The 18941-nt window shown below is 35.5% G+C and overlaps 2 protein-coding genes and 1 long non-coding RNA gene across 7 annotated transcripts; 2 read left to right on the forward strand and 1 right to left on the reverse strand.

The window, feature by feature from the left end:
• Positions 1-216: 216 nt before the first annotated feature.
• acot8 (acyl-CoA thioesterase 8) lies at positions 217-5921 on the forward strand. Its single transcript, XM_074643696.1, has 6 exons — positions 217-448; positions 1504-1640; positions 2698-2923; positions 3924-4081; positions 5008-5199; positions 5394-5921. The coding sequence occupies exons 1-6, from the start codon at positions 252-254 to the stop codon at positions 5510-5512; spliced, it is 1029 nt and encodes a 342-aa protein (XP_074499797.1). The 5' UTR covers positions 217-251; the 3' UTR covers positions 5513-5921.
• Positions 5922-10423: 4502 nt separating this feature from the next.
• Positions 10424-17361, forward strand: ift52 (intraflagellar transport 52 homolog (Chlamydomonas)). Of its 5 annotated transcripts, none has more exons than XM_074644186.1 (14): positions 10424-10676; positions 12292-12478; positions 12610-12697; positions 13015-13144; positions 13265-13340; positions 13898-13969; positions 14072-14198; positions 14289-14372; positions 14505-14573; positions 14663-14817; positions 15355-15442; positions 15606-15714; positions 16871-17016; positions 17098-17361. In XM_074644186.1, the coding sequence occupies exons 2-14, from the start codon at positions 12360-12362 to the stop codon at positions 17137-17139; spliced, it is 1305 nt and encodes a 434-aa protein (XP_074500287.1). In that variant the 5' UTR covers positions 10424-10676; positions 12292-12359; the 3' UTR covers positions 17140-17361. The 5 variants fall into 5 exon arrangements, with proteins under 5 accessions (XP_074500287.1, XP_074500202.1, XP_074500111.1 ...); XM_074644101.1 differs by having other exon boundaries at positions 10424-10671; positions 12282-12478; XM_074644010.1 differs by having other exon boundaries at positions 10424-10671.
• Positions 17362-17389: 28 nt separating this feature from the next.
• On the reverse strand, positions 17390-17676 carry LOC141772833 (uncharacterized). The gene is made up of 2 exons (XR_012594970.1): positions 17528-17676; positions 17390-17442 (listed from the first exon to the last, which is right to left on the reverse strand). It is a non-coding gene; the product is annotated as an uncharacterized LOC141772833 (long non-coding RNA).
• Between the last annotated feature and the right edge of the window lie 1265 nt (positions 17677-18941).

Raw genomic sequence — 18941 nt, forward strand, 5'->3', positions numbered from 1 at the left:
TGGCAATAGTGCAATACTAAGTAGAGATAATTAATTTTATTTATTTATTTATTTATTTATTTATTTATTTATTTATTTATTTATTTATTTATTTATTTATTTATTATTTTATTTTACTTTATTTTTATTTATTTTCAATTATTAGTATTTTTCTGCCAATCTACTGCTCCACACTCCAGTCCAGTAGGTGGCAGTAATGCACCTCCAAGCTGGTTTGCCAATAAACACCAAAGAAGGGAGGAAGAAGAACCATGGAGGAGGAAGAAGTTGGTGCCAGCAGCAGCAGCGACTCAACCAATAATTGTGATGTTTCAGGCGGTTCTGTGTCACAGAAACCACCTGAAGATGACAGCTCAGAGAGTGCAGCATCTCAGCTTGACCAGGACCTCAAAAGCGTCCTGGTCACCAGCGTGTTAAACCTGGAGACGCTCGACGTAGACCTGTACAGGTGAGTCTGTTTCTCCTACTGCAAGTAGCCTTCAAGTCAAACTCGGATATTTTTTAAAAGATCTAATATATCCGACAAGTCCCTGAAAATCAAACACATATGGATGCTTCACTTGAGCCAAAGACCGTCGTTTAATGTAGTTGAACCCTAATTTAATGGTGTTGTATTGTCAAAGCACCGTCTTGTTGACGTGAATGGAATATTTCCCACCGTCCCGTAGGTCTTGAACGCAGCATAACTATTTTGATTCAGTGCATTTAGTTACTGAATAAATGCAAATTAATGTGGCTCTGAATTTGTTTTTGACTAAATGCAATTATATTGTGATGTCACCAAAGTGTCCTAATGTGTCTGCAGGTTTCCTAAAGATCACAATGGGGGACTTTTCCTTAAATGCTCTCCAAAACTGTTCAGTAGAATAACTTCAGATTTTATAAGGTCATAGTCAAGGTCACTTTGAACAATTTATTATTTAGTCTTTTCCTTTAATGTTCTCCAAAACTGTACATTAGAATAACTTCAGATTGTATATCACAAGTCAAGGATATTCTGAGCAGACCTATTATGGAAATGTTTTGTTATTGTTTTGTTATAGTTATTTAAATGAAAACTATACTAAACTCATGACACCTGAATACTTTGATCAGCCTCGCTGTCAAAGCTACATGAGCATCAATGAGTAGGGCTGCATGATTTTGAAAAAAATATTAAATTGCGAATATTTTAACGATATTATCATCATTATTTTCATTTTAATTTAAAAACCTATTAAAATGACTAGTGTGTTTTTTTTGCGGGGAACTGTACCAAAAAAAGATATTTTATTAAATAAAATATGATGTGTAGTCCAGGAGATCTCTGGAGCACCACAATATTTCATTTTAAATGGTATTTTGTTAATCATTTCGCCTTGAACAAATATTATGCCTCCTGTGATTTGAAAATTGCAGTAGGCCATATTGCGATTTTTATAATAATTTGATTAATCGTGCAGCCCTATCATCAAGTGAGACTACATTACATATATTTCAATTATTTCTCTTGTTTTTCCCCAGAGGGACACACCACTGGGTGCCCCGCAGTCAGCGTTTGTTTGGGGGTCAAATAGTCGGTCAAGCCCTTGTAGCTGCTGCCAAATCTGTCAGCGATAATCTCTATGCCCATTCTCTCCACTGCTACTTTGTACGAGCAGGTAAGATGTAGCATAATTCTAAAGGTGTTGGCCAGCGATAGTGCAACCCAAATATTAAAGCGGAGGTATAAGGAAGTTACCGCTTTTATTGTTGTAGTCTTGAGTAACGTGACATCATATCCGTTCCGTATCTGTCAACCAAAACAAACTGCAGCCGACCGCAGCGAGCCGAAACAAGAAAGTATAAAACGGCGGAGGTTCAGCGTGGATACGACCTGCACCCTCACATTTTAAATCCAGCGTGGTAAACACTACACATCCAGTAAAGTATGGAAACACTTTGGGTTTCACACATTGACAGGAAAAGCAGAGCTAGACATCACGGCTAAAGCTGCACGCTAACTCTGTCATGGACAGGAAATGTTATCGTATCGCGTTGTGTTATCGTAACGTGCGGTTGAGCCGGCCGTCGCGCTCATCTCCGTGGTCAAATGGGCCGACGCCACAACTGTAGAGCACCCATATACTGACATTTATGTTAAATGCATTCAAACGGCCCGATGGAGCTGACCATGGATGGATAAAGAGAACGGAGCTGACGGGAGAGCTAGAGACCACCTTGGAGAAATTAGAGGAAGTATACACGTGTCCGGTTTTCAAAATAAGGTGTTAACAAAGGGAACTGTATACATAAAATACATATATGGAAATAAGATTGATTGATTATATTCACCAGAAGTATAAAACATTATATGTCCCATATAAATTAAAAAGAAAATACCATTAAGTCCCTACAAGTGTATGATTCAACTTTTTCCCATGGTCTAGTGTTAAATAAGTTAACAAAAATCACAAAAAAATCATAATATCGAATCGCAATACATACCGAATCGGCACCTTATCGTGATCGTATTGAATCGGGAGATAGGCGTATCGTCCCAGCCCTAATGGTTTAATGCAAATTATCTTTTATAGAATGAATGAAACCACAGAAGACTGGAACAGTAGTTACAGTTACAGTGACTCTATCCTGTCATAATCAGTGGTGATCTGGTAAATTGGCTTCAGTCAGTCCCAGTTACTGTTTCCCCACAGCTGTCTTCTGGGTGTTTTTCAGGGGATCCTAAGGTTCCAGTGCTGTACCAGGTGGACCGCACAAGAGATGGTCGCAGTTTCGCAGTGCGCTCTGTGAAGGCCATCCAGCATGGACAGCCTATTCTCATCTGCCAAGCGTCCTTCCACATGCTGCAGCCGAGTCCCCTGCAGCACCAGTTCACCATGCCGGTGGTGCCTCCGCCTGAAGACCTCCTCACTGTAGAGGAGCTCATTCATCATTATCTCAGGTAAAGCTGCTAAGATTAGCAGATTTATTGATTAGCCAGTCGACAGAAAATGTATTAATTAAGCTATTCGATTAATCGTTGCAGTAATTTTTCAAGCAAAAATTCAAAACAAATTCTGGTTAAAGCTTCTCAAATGTGATGATTTTCTGTGTTTCTCTGTCATATCTGACTGAATATTTTGGGGTTTTGGACACAAAACAATTTGAATTCATCACCTTTCTCTATTTTCTGACATTTAATAGACAAAAAGATTAATTGAGGAAATAATGAGCAGATTAATTGATTAAGACAGTAAATGTTAGCTGCAACCCTGATCTCAAGTAGAATAACTATTTATTTTATTAGTGACAAAGCAACATGAACGAGGGACTTGAATAGACACCAACACACCTGCAGAACAAGGCCGACATGTAGTCTGTATACTCAGTAGGTTAGATTAGAGGGCTGCATTAGAAGCTAGTACACTAGGGTGACATAAAAACAAAGTACAATTACAGAAGTATGTACAGTATTTATTTGTTAAATGGTCAGGTCACACAAATCCAAAAAAAGATAACATATTTTCCCACTTACCTCCATGCCATGCAGGTAGTTTTTTTTTCTGCAATCACCCAAATGAAATAGAGGTGAATGGAAAATCCCATTTTAGTGTCCCAGTTACTCCTGATGATCCATACAAACCGTTAAAACCTCTTCAGCTTGTGTAACCACAGACCTTATTTCAGGTATCTAACTACAAACCCATTGACTTCCAGACGAGGAATCGGATGTGTTAAAATGCTAACTCATTTCAGGGTTTTAGGACTCATTCCTGTAGCACTTTATACAGTCCTCAGGTGTGGGAACCAGCTCACAGGTTCATTAGAATAAACAAATGATGGATTGACTCCAGTTATAAAATAAAATATGCAATGTTTTAGTTTGCCATGAATGACCATTGAGCACTTTGCAGATGGAGGTCCTCAATCGTTGATTTGTATTTCTTTCTATTGTTTCACAGTAAACCAGACCTGGCAGAGAAATCAAAACAAGGCCTTAACAAACTGCTGGCTAATGAGGTCCCCATTGAGATAAAGCCAGTCAACCCACCACACTTCTACAGAGTTGTTGCAAGTGAGCCGAAGAAGCTGTTCTGGGTGCGAGCACGAGGATATATTGGTAAACAATTCACTCTATTTGCCCCATTCTGGAGTGTAAATGAAACAGTAAGCTGAGAATCTTTGGGGACATGAAATGACTGCAGCAGACATGATAGGATACAGCATATAACACAATGACATATACTCGGGATGTAAGCAAAATATACCATGTATACAACCCTGTCTCCCACAAAGTGACGTTGCCGTACAACTGAAGTGCATAACCAAAATACGTTTTGAGGGAAACATATTTTCTCCTGGATTACAATCGCAGTTTTAAACACGGAATTAACGTTGTAAATGGAAACAAAACAAAAAGAAAACACAACAAAACTCCTAAGTTAGGTTCAGGCCACAAAACTACTTAGTTTTAGGCTACAACACTACTTGGTTAGGTTTTGTAAAAATGGTTTGACTTAAAATGACTAGGAGAGTGAGACAAAACCAAACAAAACTACTTAGTTAGGTTTAGGCAACAAAACTACTGGGTTAGGCTTAATAAAAAAAACATGGTTTGGCTTTAAATTATTTACTGGAAAAACAAAAACGCAAGAAATTACTGTTTCACACGGGACACAAACTTGGTCTCCTGGGGGAAAGTCTGGTGTTTGTTGGACCCATCCACCTGCCCGCCAGTAGTGGACTTTCTCACTTGTTATGCCCATTATTATTCAATAACGTTTTTATTCACGGTTGCTTGATATACTGCGTCACCTGCTCTGAGCGTCGCTCCTTGTTCTACGTCAGTCGCTGCAGCCATCTGCAGATTTCTGCAGGTATTTGTGATACATAAAAGACAAACGTAATCCGCAAAAAAATATATTCCCTTCCAAATGTAATTGAGAATGCAGTTTAGTTGTATGGAATTTTTTAGGAGACAAGGCTGCATGTATAGTGCAATCAAAGCAGGGTTTGTTTATGCATTTTATTTGTGTATTTATGTAGGTGAAGGCAACATGAAGCTGCATTGCTGCGTTGCTGCTTATGTATCAGACTTTGCGTTCCTGGGCACAGCGCTGCTGCCTTATCCCAACTACAAGGCCCTGTTCTCAGCCTCCCTGGACCACGCCATGTGGTTCCACAGCACTTTCCGCAGTGATGAGTGGATGTTGTACGAGTGTGAGAGCCCATGGGCAGGTCAGTATGTTGTTCACTTTATCTCCGCTGTACTTCATTTGTTCTGTCTTCTGTCTTGCACCACAGGGTCTTAAAGACTCCTGTCTAGAGTGATGTGTTAGTTTTAAGATTTTACATTTAAAATGAGAATATTAATACATGTTTTAATACCAGTTCACTAATATAATTAATGTGGTTTGTGTTGTGTCCGACAGGCGGTAGCAGGGGACTGGTTCAAGGCCGACTGTGGAGAAGAGACGGGGTGCTGGCTGCCTCGTGTTCCCAGGAGGGAGTCCTGAGAGTGAAACCAGTCTCAGAGTCCAGCAAACTATAAGCACATTCATAACATTTCTTTTATTTAAATGTATTTATAATCATATTAATGTTATTAGATTTTTAGACTAATGTTCAAAATGTTTAATATAATAATGAAGGATTGTTTTATTAAGAACATGCTAAATTAAATTAGTGAGTGTGAAAAAAGTGGAATTATTGTGGATTAGGACAGTCAAGGAAATGCACAGCCTGATCCACCAACAGAAAATGAAATAAGTGCAATCATCGTAGAGCAAGACAGCCTGATCCTCCAGGAGAGACTAAACAAGGGAAATGATAGTGGACTAGGACAGGACGAAACTGTAAATTGTTCCAGCTACAATAGTACCATGAAATCTGTTCACAAATACGTTTGTTAAGATTGAGCAGACTTGAAGTGCATAATGCATTAAAGGTTGTACACAACATGTCTTTTGCACTGATTTATTGTCCAGTATGGCTGATTTTGAGGGCCTGTAGGTTTTCCTTACACAGCCATAGATTAAATGACAGTGTGAAGATAAGATAACCTTACATGTAAAGATGAGTATTAGATACACAGTGCAAATGTGTGCAGATCTGTGACAAAGTTTAGTTCACTTTTGTGCACACGACGCTTTTATTCTGAAGGATCCATCCGGAAGTGGAAAACCCGTGTATCCTTCGCCAATCTGTGGTTCAACACAAGTTGTATTTCAACTTGTAGAGAAGTATTGTTTAATATCATCGGATATGGCGCTTATTTATGTGAACACGAGCAATTACACTTCTGTGAACGTTTAGAGTTTTATTTTGAAATGATTTACCGGAAGTGTGAACATGTCTGCATTGACGCAGTTTTTGTTTTCGACTTCTGGCGAACTTTGTTACACAATTTTTACCTCGAAGTACAACGTTTCTTAGATTAATATTCTGAAAAACCAAGCAATTGTGAGTCCAGTTTAGGAGACGTTTTTAAAGAGCGTGTGATTCCGTCGCCCCTGTGACCGTTGAAAGTTTTATTTTGAAATGCTGTACCGGAAGTGTAAATATAGTACAACGTCTGCAGTGACGCTACTTTTACTAATTTAGCAGTTCCTTGCTGTCACCACTAGAGGGCAGCAGACAGTCTTGATTTTAAATACAGAGATCAACATCTATCAACATACAGAGGGAGACTATGGATAATGAATTAATAAATAAATAACTCATTAAATGTAGCAAAAATATTATGAATAAATATAGACATTAATTATTTGATCAAATTTATAAATGTATTAAATAATTATATTTTATTTATTGAATTATGTTTGTACTTGTTTTTATCTTATATTTATTTTTAAATATACGTATTTATTTATTTATGCATGCATGCACGCATGCATGCATGATTTTACTTTTGCATTTCACCCCTTATTTATTTCCCCAAACTTATTTATTTTCTATTGGAAGTTTTATTTTGAAATACTTTACCGGAAGTGCTCATATGCTATATTGTCTGCATTGACGCTATTTTACTAATTTAGTAGTTCATCGCTGCCACCACTAGAGGGCAGCAAACACTCGTGATTTTAAATACACTAATCAACATCTCCTCGCAGCAACATAGAGGGAAACTCAGGATTAATGAATAAATAAATAAATGATTAGATAAATAAAAAACTGTCAAAAATTATATTACAATTATATGTATTCATTAATTAATTGATGAAATGTGATATAAATTGTTATTTCTGTTTTAATTTGCTTCTTTATCTTTTTATTAATTCCCTTTATTTTTTTGTTTAATTGTCACTTTTATATATTCAAGCAACTATGTTTATTAATTTTTAAATGTATTTATTCATTCCTGCATTCATTATTTTTTTTTATTATTTTTTTATATTTATTCATTTACTTTTTCATTTATTTATTTTTTATTCATTTTGTTTGCACTTATTTTTATTTTATATTTATTTTTAAATGTTTGTATGCATTTATTTATGCATCATTTTCCTTTTGCATTTCACCCCTTATTTATTTCTCCAAATTATTTATTTCTCTATTATTTTCTTTATACATTTCTTTATGCATTTCTGCCTTATTATGTAAATGAGGGGACTGTCAATAAATGCATAAATACATCATTAAATGCATACATTTAAAAATAAATATAAAAAATAAGTGCAAGAATGAATGAATGGATAAATAAATACATTTAAAAGTAATAATAATAATAATAATAATAAAGGATTTAATGCAAAGATAAATAAATAAAAAAGCAAATTTAAACAGAAATTTCAATTTATGTCCCATTTGATCAATAAATTAATGGCTAAATTTATTTTTAATATTATTTTTTGTTAAATTCAATGACATTTATTTATTCATAGTCATTTATTTATTTATCTATTCATTTTACATTTTGGCCCACACTTTGCAGACAATAATACAGTTATCAATACAGATTATATTCTTTACAGGTATCAATAAGACATTTATATGTTCATAATAGTATCTGTATTTCTCATGAACACTTTGTTATAAACAATATAAAGCCTGCATCATGTAATGTGCTGAGAAACTGTATATTTCCCAGAAGTATGTTACAATGTTGTAAAATACAAAGGAAAACACTATTGGGATGTTGTGCTTCTTTTCCTTTATGTGTTCAAATAATCCCTAAAAATACTCTGTATAACATTAAATAATTACATTAAATATTGTGTATTTGTTATGTTATAATAGCTTATGGCAAATCATTGCCATGACTCAACACTGCCCTCCTGTGGTGACCACGAGTAACTACATCTCGTTTTATGTTTTATTTTGAAATCGTTTACCGGAAGTGTGAGTACGCTATAACGTCTGCATTGACATTACATTTACTAATTTAGCAGTTCCTCGTTGTCACCACTAGAGGGAAGCAAACACGCGTGATTTTAAATACACAGATCAACATTTCCTCGCATCAACATAGAATTAATTAATTAATAAATAAATAACTCGATAAATAAAAAACTATAAATATAAATGTAGCAAAAACAATATTAGAAATATATGTATTCATTAATTAATTAATAAAATGTGACATAAATTGTTATTTCTGTTTTAATTTGCTTCTTTATCTTTTTATTAATTCCCTTATGTATTACTCTTCTGTTTAATTGTTCTAAACACGTATTTTTATTTTATATTTATTTTTAAATGTTTGTATTAATTTATTTATGCATAATTTTCCTTTTGCATTTCACCCCTTATTTATTTCTCCAGATTATTTATTTCTGTATTACTTTCTTTTTACATTGTTTTATGCTTTTCTGCCTTATTATGCAAATGAAGGGACTCTCAATAAATGCATAAATACATAAATAAATACATACATTTCAAAACAAATATAAAAAAATAAGTACAAGAATGAATGAATGAATAAATAAATAAATTTTAAAAAATAAATAAATAAATAATAATAATAATAATAATAATAATAATAATAATAATAATAATAATAATAATGATAATAATAAAGGATTTAATACAACGATAAATAAATAAAGAAGCAAAGTTAAACAGAAATTTCAATTTATGTCACATTTGATCAATTAAATACACAGATCAACGTAGAGGGTGAATCAGGAACTGCTAAAGCTTAAAATGCTTAAATTATATGCATGCATGATTTTCCTTTTGCATTTCACCCCTTATTTATTTCCCCAAACTTATTCTTATTTTCCTTTATGTGTTCAAAATAATCCCTAAAAATACTCAGTATAACATTAAATAATTACATTAAATATTGTGTATTTGTTATGTTATTATTGCTCATGGACAATCATTGCGTTGACTCTACACTGCCCTCCTGTGGTCACCACGACTAACTACACCTCTCTGTACGTTGGAAGTTTTATTTTGAAATGATTTACCGGAAGTGTGAGTATGCTATAACGTCTGCATTGACGCTACTATTACTAATTTAGCAGTTCCTTGCTCTCACCACTAGAGGGCAGCAAACACTCGTGATTTTAAACATACAGATCAAATGTAGCAAAAATAATATTAAAAATAAATATAGCCATTAATTATTTGATCAAATTTATAAATGTATTAAATAATTATATTTTATTTATTCATTTATTTTTGCATTTATTTTTATTTTATATTTATTTTTAAATATACGTATTTATTTATTTATTTATTCATTCATTTATTTATTTATGATAGTAATGATTAGTATATTATATATATTATATATATATATTATATTAGTATATAGTATATTACAAATACTTTGAATTTCAGCCCTTATTTATTTCCCCAAACTTATTTATTTTCTGTATTTCTTTATACATTTCTTTGTGCATTTCTTCCTCATTATGCAAATGAGGGGGCTGTCAATAAATGCATAAATACATATGGACAGCTAAGAGAGAAATACATAAATAAATAAATAAATAAATACATACTTTAAAAAAATAAGAGCAAGAAAACAATTATTAAAATAAATAAATAATTAAAGAATTAAAAGAGGAAATTAAAAAAAACAGTAAATAAGTAAGGGAATTAATACAAAGATAAATAAATAAAGAAGCAAATTAAAAAAGAAATTCCAATTTATGTCCCATTTTATCAGTTAATCAATGGCTACATTAGTTTTTCATATTGTTTTTGCTTAATTTAATGTCATTTATTTATTTATGATTTTTTTTTTTAATTGTAGCAGGTTCCTACCTCCACACTTTGCAGACTTTACTAGGAATAATACAGTTATCAATACTGATTATATTCTTTAAAGGTATCAATAAGACCACAATAATGCCATCCTGTGGTGACAGAGTAACTACATCTCTGTGTACGTTGGAAGTTTTATTTTGAAATGATTTACCGGAAGTGTTGGTATGCTTTAACGTCTGCATTGACGTCACTTAACTAATTTAGCAGTTCCTTCATGTCACCACTAGACAGCAGCATTTTAAATACACAGATCAACATAGAGGGAGACTCAGGAGCTGCTAATGCTTAAAATGCTGAAATTATTCATGTTAAATGATTAGTAAATATAGATGGTTTACTTCTAACTTGACCTGTTTATTTAAAATCTTGAGTTTTAATAGTTTTAATGTCCTCCAGAGTCGCTCTACCACCCTCTTCTTGGTTGCTATGTGGGTTAAGCGCCCTTGGTTACCACTTTTCTCCCATCATGCATCACTGCGAGGAGAGCTGGTGAGGTAACTAAGGCAACGACAACCCGTTAATATCAATACACCCGTGTTAATATGAGACTACACAGCGTTACAGTGGGAAACTAAGGTTATATCGACCACAACCGGAGAGAAAAGAAACACGTTAGTAGCTAACAGTGGACGCTAATGTGAGGTAACGACGTCTAGCTGCTAGCTACATGCTAACTTAGCTTAAAACTAGCTAGCTGTGTTAGCTCTGTGTGCTAACAGCATGCTAGCTGTGTTAGCTCTGTTTGCTAACAGCATGCTAGCTGTGTTAGCTCTGTTTGCTAACAGCATGCTTGCTGTGTTAGCTCTGTGTGCTAACAGCATGCTAGCTGTGTTAGCTCTGTGTGCTAACAGCACGCTAGCTGTGTTAGCTCTGTGTGCTAACAGCACGCTAGCTGTGTTAGCTCTGTGTGCTAACAGCATGCTAGCTGTGTTAGCTCTGTTTGCTAACAGCATGCTAGCTGTGTTAGCTCTGTGTGCTAACAGCATGCTAGCTGTGTTAGCTCTGTTTGCTAACAGCATGCTAGCTGTGTTAGCTCTGTTTGCTAACAGCATGCTAGCTGTGTTAGCTCTGTTCAAGATTCAAGAGTTTTATTTATTTGTTTTTTGCACCTATTATATAAGTACATTGTAATTCTGAGCAGTTTACACCGAGTCAGCTTAAGAAAAGAAAAAAGGGTAGAAAAGGCACAAGGTAATTACAGTACAAAAAAGTAGCACATTCAACTACAACACAATAAATAAATTATTAAAATATAAAACGCGTTGTCAGTGTAGTCAATAAATAAACTAAACTACCGTCTGCATAGGAACTATACCCCCAGAATACAAATATACAGTAAATAAATAAATACTTCCAAAAATGAATACAAAATAATTGCAAAAATAAATAAATTCAAAAATAAATAAGTACATTTAAATATTTATAAAAATAAATACACAAAGAAATAAGAGGGCAAATTAAACAGAAACACAAATTGATAAAGGATTAAATTATTAATTAATTAATGGCTAAATTAATTTTTAATATTTTTGCTACATTTAATGATATTTATTTATTTATTATGTTATGTTTGGTGTTGGCAGGTTGTTTTGAAGTGGGGTTGTATGAGGTACTTATTGTATTACCTACAGTAGATGGAGTTTGAAGAAACAGACAGGAGCACCATCATGTCATTAAATGTAGCAAAAATAATATTAGAAATAAATGTAGCCATTAATTAAATCTTTTTTATTTATTCTCTTATTTATTACTCGTCTGTTTAATGTTCCCTTTTATTTATTCATGCAATTATTTGTATTCATTTTTAAATGTATTTATTTATTTTTGCATTTATTTTTATTCATTAATTTATTTCTTATTTATTCATTAATTTTTCCACTTATTTTTATTTTATATCCATTTTTAAATGTACGTATGCATTTATTTATACATGATTTTCCCCTTTGCATTTCACCCCTTATTTATTTACTACTACAATTTTTGCAAGTTAATATTAGCCAAGTATTCCCGTGAATGTCACTTCTAGCCGGTGAATAATCTTGCTATCTCAGTTCATAGTTAGCTCAGATAGTATTTAACGTATTTAAGACGGTTCCTAGTTAATCAGAGCGGATGTGTTTCTAGGTGTTTCTAGGTGGATGGATGCAGAGAACTTCGGTGAGTGAATCTAATGAAGGATGGAGAAGGAACAGCACAACATTGTCGTCTTCAATGTCTCGAAAAGAGAGCTGTTTACTACGAATAATGGCTACAAATCCATGCAGAAAAGACTAAGAGCTCAATGGAAAATCCAAAGGTAAGGTGCTTGTAGTGTAACACGAACCATCTCTGCTGTCTACGGTTACTTCATTTAAACTACAAAATGTTCCATAGTATTGCAGTAACTAATCTGGAGAAAACCCTCAAAATAAATGTTGTCTCCCCTAGTATGAAGGAAGAGCTGTCGTTGGAGAAGCTGAAGGGCGTCAAGTTGTGGATAACTGCAGGACCAAGAGAGAAGTTCACAGCTTCAGAGGTGATGGAAAACACTAGCAAAAATCGAGTTTAAATAAAGTAAACATCTAGAATAATAAATCAAACAATACTACCTATTATTAGAAAAACAACAAATAAATACTAACAACAAATAAATAGCTCCTACAACAAGTTAAGTTTACCAACATTTTACCCCAGTACTCCTCAATGTGGATACATGACCACATACAGTGCCCATAACTTCCCACCTCCACTTGACATTTCGAGCACATTTCTGTGAAACTTGGATTCATCCTGTGCTACTTTTAAATTCTGCACACACAAGCATGTTTTCAGTGTTGTCCCTTTGCATTTCAGCTGGAGGTACTGAAGCACTACCTGGACGGAGGAGGAAATGTCCTGGTAATGCTTGGTGAAGGAGGAGAAATGAAATATGACACTAATATCAACTTTCTCCTGGAGGAGTTTGGAATAATGGTCAACAATGGTGCATATTTAAATTTGTTGAAATGACAGTTGACATCATCTAAGTAGTTCTATGTATTTTTGTGACAATGGTATTGAATTCTGTGGTTTCTTGTTTTCTTTCTCTGCATCACTGCTGCAGATGCTGTTGTGAGGAATGTGTATTACAAATACTTCCATCCTAAGGAGGCGCTTGTGTCCAATGGTGTATTGAACAGGTTTGTCGTTGGAGCATATATTTTTCTCACACAAACACACCCATTTTATACTGTATATTCCAATAGAGGGCTCCAGGAATGACATATTTTATAGGTCAACCAGGAAGTTAGCATCACCCTGGGTTCCCTCGAAAAAAAGCCAATGGGATCGTTTCATTGGATTTTGGATTATTATAGAAAATAAGCTCTGTGACAAACAAACGTTTGATATTTACACCTTTTGTTCAGCAAGATAATCTTCACAAATGAACACCTCTTATGATTTTAAAGCGTAAATGCAATCGCCAGAAGTAAAAAGTTAGCGTTTAATTATCTTAAGCTTGTGTTAACCACAGAACTTATTTCAGGCAACTAAAAACCCATTGACTTCCAGACGAGGGAACAGGAAGTGCTAAAATGCTAACCCACGTCCAGATTTTAGGACTAATTCCTGTAGCACTCAGTAACTCCCAGACTTTTAATAGCCTGTACATATGTATCCACATTTAGTTGTAATAAATGTACTACTCTTAAACAGATTAGTTTCTTAGCTAATTTTATGTCTTTCTCTTGTTTAGAGAGATTAGTCGGGCTGCTGGCAAAGTGGTCACAGGTGTCATCGAAGATGAAAATGTTGGAAATAATGCACAGTAAGTTGTTTACTTTTATACTCCTATCTTCTTCATTAAGTACTGCATTTAGTGTTTTGGTGGGTTATTTAACGCAAAGCTCTTCTGTCTTTATTTGTGTAGGGCTCTGACATTTGTGTACCCATATGGTGCCACTCTGAGTGTGATGAAGCCTGCTGTGGCTGTTCTTTCTACTGGCTCCGTCTGCTTCCCCCTAAACAGGCCTGTCCTGGCCTTCCATCAAGGAAAGGTCAGATGTAGTTTTCACACTCATTCCCAGACCATATAACACTTGTGTGTACTTGAGATGATGTTGAAAGATATCCTATGTCTCATGAAGGAGGCTGGCAAGCTGGCAGTGTTGGGTTCCTGCCACATGTTCAGTGACAAGTACATAGACAAAGAGGAGAACAGTAAAATCATGGTGAGTCCAGTTGACATTTAAAGATTTTTTTTTTATCAACTAACACATCAGAAGAGTATTCTGCTCTCTTGTGGAATTTTTGTTAAGCATCAATGTTTGTGCACAACAGCCTGTCTTGCTTTTTCATTGCAGGATGTTGTGCTCCAGTGGCTCATGGCTGATAATATTCAGCTGAATCAGATTGATGCGGAAGACCCAGAGGTGAGGAGGTATACTTGACAGGAGAATGGCGTCACTTATATTGTCTTCTAAATTAGCCAAAGATCCCATGTTGTCCATTTGTCCCCTAGATCACAGATTACACCATGTTGCCAGACACAGGGTGCCTGTCAGAACATCTCAGAGTGTGCTTACAAGAGGGTGATGAAAACCCCAGGGACTTCACCTCGCTCTTTGATATGTCTTTGTTCAATTTGTCAATGGACACTTTACCCCAAGTCATCAGGTGAGAATTCAAAATACGCCCGAGGAGGCTGTCCTTGCATCACTGCCGTTTTTTCAGCTGACTGCATTAGCGGATGTGAGCTTCCCTCCATCCAGTACATTTACAACGATTGGTGTGTCAGTAAGGCCTGTAGGATCATCAGAGACCACGGCCACTCCAACCACAGACTGTTTCGACTGCTGCCGTCTGGCAAACTGTACCGCAGCCTTAAGGCCCGGACAAGCTTCTTCTATCAGGCAACCAGGCTCATATACAAAGGACACTAAAACTGTCTGTCTGAGACACACATAACTGTGCAAACACACAACATGTAAATATAGGGCATACACATTTGCACACTACACATTTATATTATTTTATTATATTGTATTTTACTGTATTGTTACCTTTTAATGTCTCTTACTGTTAATTGTGTTATGTTGCTAGGTCAAGGAGCTTAAACAAAGATTTTTACTCTCATACCTGTATATTGAGATATAACAATAAAGGAATCTTGAATCTTCTTTATAGCTAAAAAATGTTAAATGTTTTCTGCAGTGCTTACAAGCAGCTTAATGTCAAAGACGAGCCACTTCAGCTAATCACACCACAGTTTGAGACTCCTCTGCCTCAGCTCCAACCCGCTGTAAGTGTCTGTCCTGCATTCCTGTCCCAGACAATGTTTTTCCATACATACAATTAATTTACTGTAAATTCTAGTCATCTACAATTGAAATGTTATGGAAAAGAAAATTTGCCTTAAGCCCCACAAGTTTAAACCCAGAAGTGGGTGTTGTCTTGTCTTTTAGGTCTTTCCACCCGCCTTAAGCGATCTGCCTCCTCCCATGCTGGACCTGTTCGATCTAGATGAAACATTCTCTTCAGAGAAAGTGCGCCTAGCACAGCTCACCAATAAATGTAAGTTCAATGTTTTTCTAAACCAAAATGATTAACTGGTAAGGTTTAGGACTGTTAGGGATAGTTCAGAGGTTTTTAAGTAGGGTTGTATGAGGTTCCTATCCATAGTCAGTGTGTTACCTACGGTAGATCACAGTCAGCGCGCCCCCAGTTTGGAAAAGCAGACAGGAGTACCGGCACCGAAGCTAAGCAATGTACTGCTGTAGACCGGGGCAGCAGCAAAATATATTTTAGACACCTAAAAGGAAAAATTATAGTTACATTTGGAATATTTTCACCACTTTAACTTGCCATCAGACAGCCTTTTCCAACGGGTAACTGAAACCGCTATCTATGCGCTCTTCAAAGCCACCAGACTCTTGACAAAAACTAATATTTTACCTCGCAGAACACAGAAGTTGCTGGTCTACCGCTGCTTTGGTTAGTTTGTTTGCATCATTTGACTTCGGGGAATCCGAACCAACCCTTTAAAACACCAAAGTCGGGCGGCTGGTTAGCTCAGTCGGTAGAGCGAGCGCCCATGTATCGCCAAGGCTCAGTCCTAGCAGCGGTGGACCCGGGTTCGAATCCGGCCTGTGGTCCTTTCCGCATGTCATTTCTCTCTCTCCCCCTTTCCAACACTCTATCCACTGTCCTATCAATAAATGCTTAAAAATCACCCCAAAAAATAACTTTAAAATAAAATAAAACACCAAAGTCACACAATAACACAAACTAACCGATCGAGGTAGCGGTAGACACGCAACTTCTGCAAGGTAAAATTACCGTTTTTGTCAATGGTGGTCTGGCGGTTTTGAAGAGAGCATAGATAACGGATTCAGTTCCATCCTAAAGGGCTGTCTGACGGCAAGGTAAAGCAGTGAAAATATTCTAAATATAGCGTACACCGTTTGTTTTGGGGGTTTTTTTGGGGGGGGGGGGGGGTAAAATGTGTTGCTGCTGCCCCCGTCCACAGCAGCACATTATTTTGCGCCTGCAGGTTTCTCCAAACTGGGGGCATACAGACCATCGTCTACTGTAGGCAATACACTGACTATGGATAAATACCTCATACAACCCCATTTAAAAAAAATCGCAACTACCCCTTTAGGTACTATTGTTATATGTCATCATTGTTTATTTAATTTTAACCAGTTCCGTTCTTAAAAATGAATAGGTACAGACGATGATCTTGAATTCTACGTGCGGAAATGTGGTGAAATCCTGGGGGTGACTCCAAAGTTGGATAAAGAGCAGAGGGATGCCAAGCACATCTTGGAACACATTTTCTTCCAGGTTGTAGAGTTCAAGAAACTCAATCAGGTGAGAACCTTTAAAAAAAATCTTTACAAAAAAAATGCATTGAAGGCCTGGTCTAAAAAAATAATTTCCCCCTCCCTGCAGGAGCACGAGACGGACACAGAGGCACCATTCACGCTGTTGTGATTGGATTCAAGAAACATGTTAATTATTTTCAGCTGCCTTTTCAACACACTGTAATGTGACCAAGCAGATGTGTATTCTTTAGTAAAGGAGGTAAAGCTGTTGTGTTTTAGAAACTGTATATACACACAAGATATTTATCTTTATACCTTTGTATTATATTGTATTTCATTTTGGAAAAAAATGTACAATGCACTTGAGCAAATAAAGTCATGATTACTTTTATTTAAATCTTTCAAATCTTTTAAAAACATTGTTAAAAAAAAAAGGCATACAGAACTCTGCATGAATCCTCACACATGGATCCTGTAAAATCAAAACAATTTTTGTTAGTTGCAGATCTTTGCCAGAGTCAAATATTAAAAATGATTAAGTAAACCAAGCAGCTTACATTCACATTTTTTTAAATCCATTTTGATTCATCTTTGATGCTTGGTGGATGCAGAGGCGGACACAATCATGTACAGCTGAAAATTCCATCCTAGTCTCTTAAAATTTCTCCATGCTAAGTGTGTAATTAGAGGAACATTCGTGGTCACCTCAGGGGGAAACTTCAGCTTGTGATTGTTGTGTGCACTGGGGTTTTGGACTCCATGTTGCCTCCAGAGCACTAAACTCCATGCAGGATTTGGGGCTGTTTTCGGACTTAATCAACGACACATCCCATGACATATGAGAGACAGTGAGATCACTGTTCAGCTGGTCAACACAAGCAGCCTTTTTTTGCTTTTTAAGTAACATGTAGGGAGTGGAGGACTTTCCCTGCAAAGGCACAGCCAGGAGACAATTTTCAGTCTCTTGAGCGTTTAAGCTGTTCACTGAAAATGCCCGAGAGGGAGAAATGGAATCCGATGATAGGCAGAGAGAAGCCAGGATGGACGGCCTGGTGTCGGATCCATCAGCCATTGTGTCATTTGACGCCCTTGATGTGGACAGTTGTTCCAGCAACAGAGCAGACAGCAAACTCTGTTCCCCCAAAAATTTCCTGTCAAGCTCCGATGGAGATGAACACTCAAAGCTTTTCATATCTAGGAGGTAAAACATTAGATCCCACTTAGAATCACATCATCTAATCAGACATAAATGAATATATCTATCTTATGAATAAAACCAGTTGTCTTACCTTTAATCACAAAAGCTTTCTCCATTGTTTCCTGAGGCCAGTGAGTGTCAACTGAGCACCAGGTGGGTTTTAAACTGTTGAAGCTGCTTGTTAATTGAATTGACCCAGCTGGAGGCATAGCAGCATCAGTCTGGAGGAGGTGGGGGAGCATTCATGTTTTTATATATATATATATTTATATATGTAAATAAAATGTTATTTTAATTATGTATATTTTGTGATTTAAATAAAAAAAATTCTAAAGAAGAAAAATGTTTAGAATTTTTTTTAATTTATTTCCTGAGCACTTCCTTTTGGACAAATATATAAAATAGAGCTCCAAATAAGAATAATTGACCTCATAAATACATGTATTGATTATTTTCTCCAATTAATTGTTTAATTTGTCTAGAAAATAGTCATAAATGCCCTGCCCAATATCTCAGAGCCTAAGATGACAACTTTCAAAATTGGTTATTTTGAACCACCAAAGGTCCAAAAAAAAGCAAAGAATCAACAAAGAGAGAAGCAGCAAATTTTCACATTTGAGAAGTTGGAATCAGAGAATATTTAGTATTTTTGATTAATAATTAACTTAAGTGAATGAATTTTTTGTCATTTGATTAATTGGCCGATGATTAACAATCACCTCAAAATATTGAGATTATTGTTGTTTTAAAAAAAAAGAATTAGAATAAATATA

This window comes from Sebastes fasciatus, chromosome 1 (assembly GCF_043250625.1).
Source record: "Sebastes fasciatus isolate fSebFas1 chromosome 1, fSebFas1.pri, whole genome shotgun sequence".
Lineage (NCBI taxonomy): Eukaryota > Metazoa > Chordata > Actinopteri > Perciformes > Sebastidae > Sebastes > Sebastes fasciatus.

Coding starts and splice junctions, on each gene's coding strand:
- acot8 (XM_074643696.1), top strand. CDS start 252: ATGGAGGAGGAAGAAGTTGGTGCCAGCAGCAGCAGCGACTCAACCAAT. Junction 4,082..5,007: donor GCGAGCACGAGGATATATTG/GTAAACAATTCA, acceptor GTATTTATGTAG/GTGAAGGCAACATGAAGCTG. Junction 5,200..5,393: donor GTGTGAGAGCCCATGGGCAG/GTCAGTATGTTG, acceptor TGTGTCCGACAG/GCGGTAGCAGGGGACTGGTT.
- ift52 (XM_074644186.1), top strand. CDS start 12,360: ATGGAGAAGGAACAGCACAACATTGTCGTCTTCAATGTCTCGAAAAGA. Junction 14,574..14,662: donor TTGATGCGGAAGACCCAGAG/GTGAGGAGGTAT, acceptor TTTGTCCCCTAG/ATCACAGATTACACCATGTT. Junction 14,818..15,354: donor ACTTTACCCCAAGTCATCAG/GTGAGAATTCAA, acceptor TGTTTTCTGCAG/TGCTTACAAGCAGCTTAATG.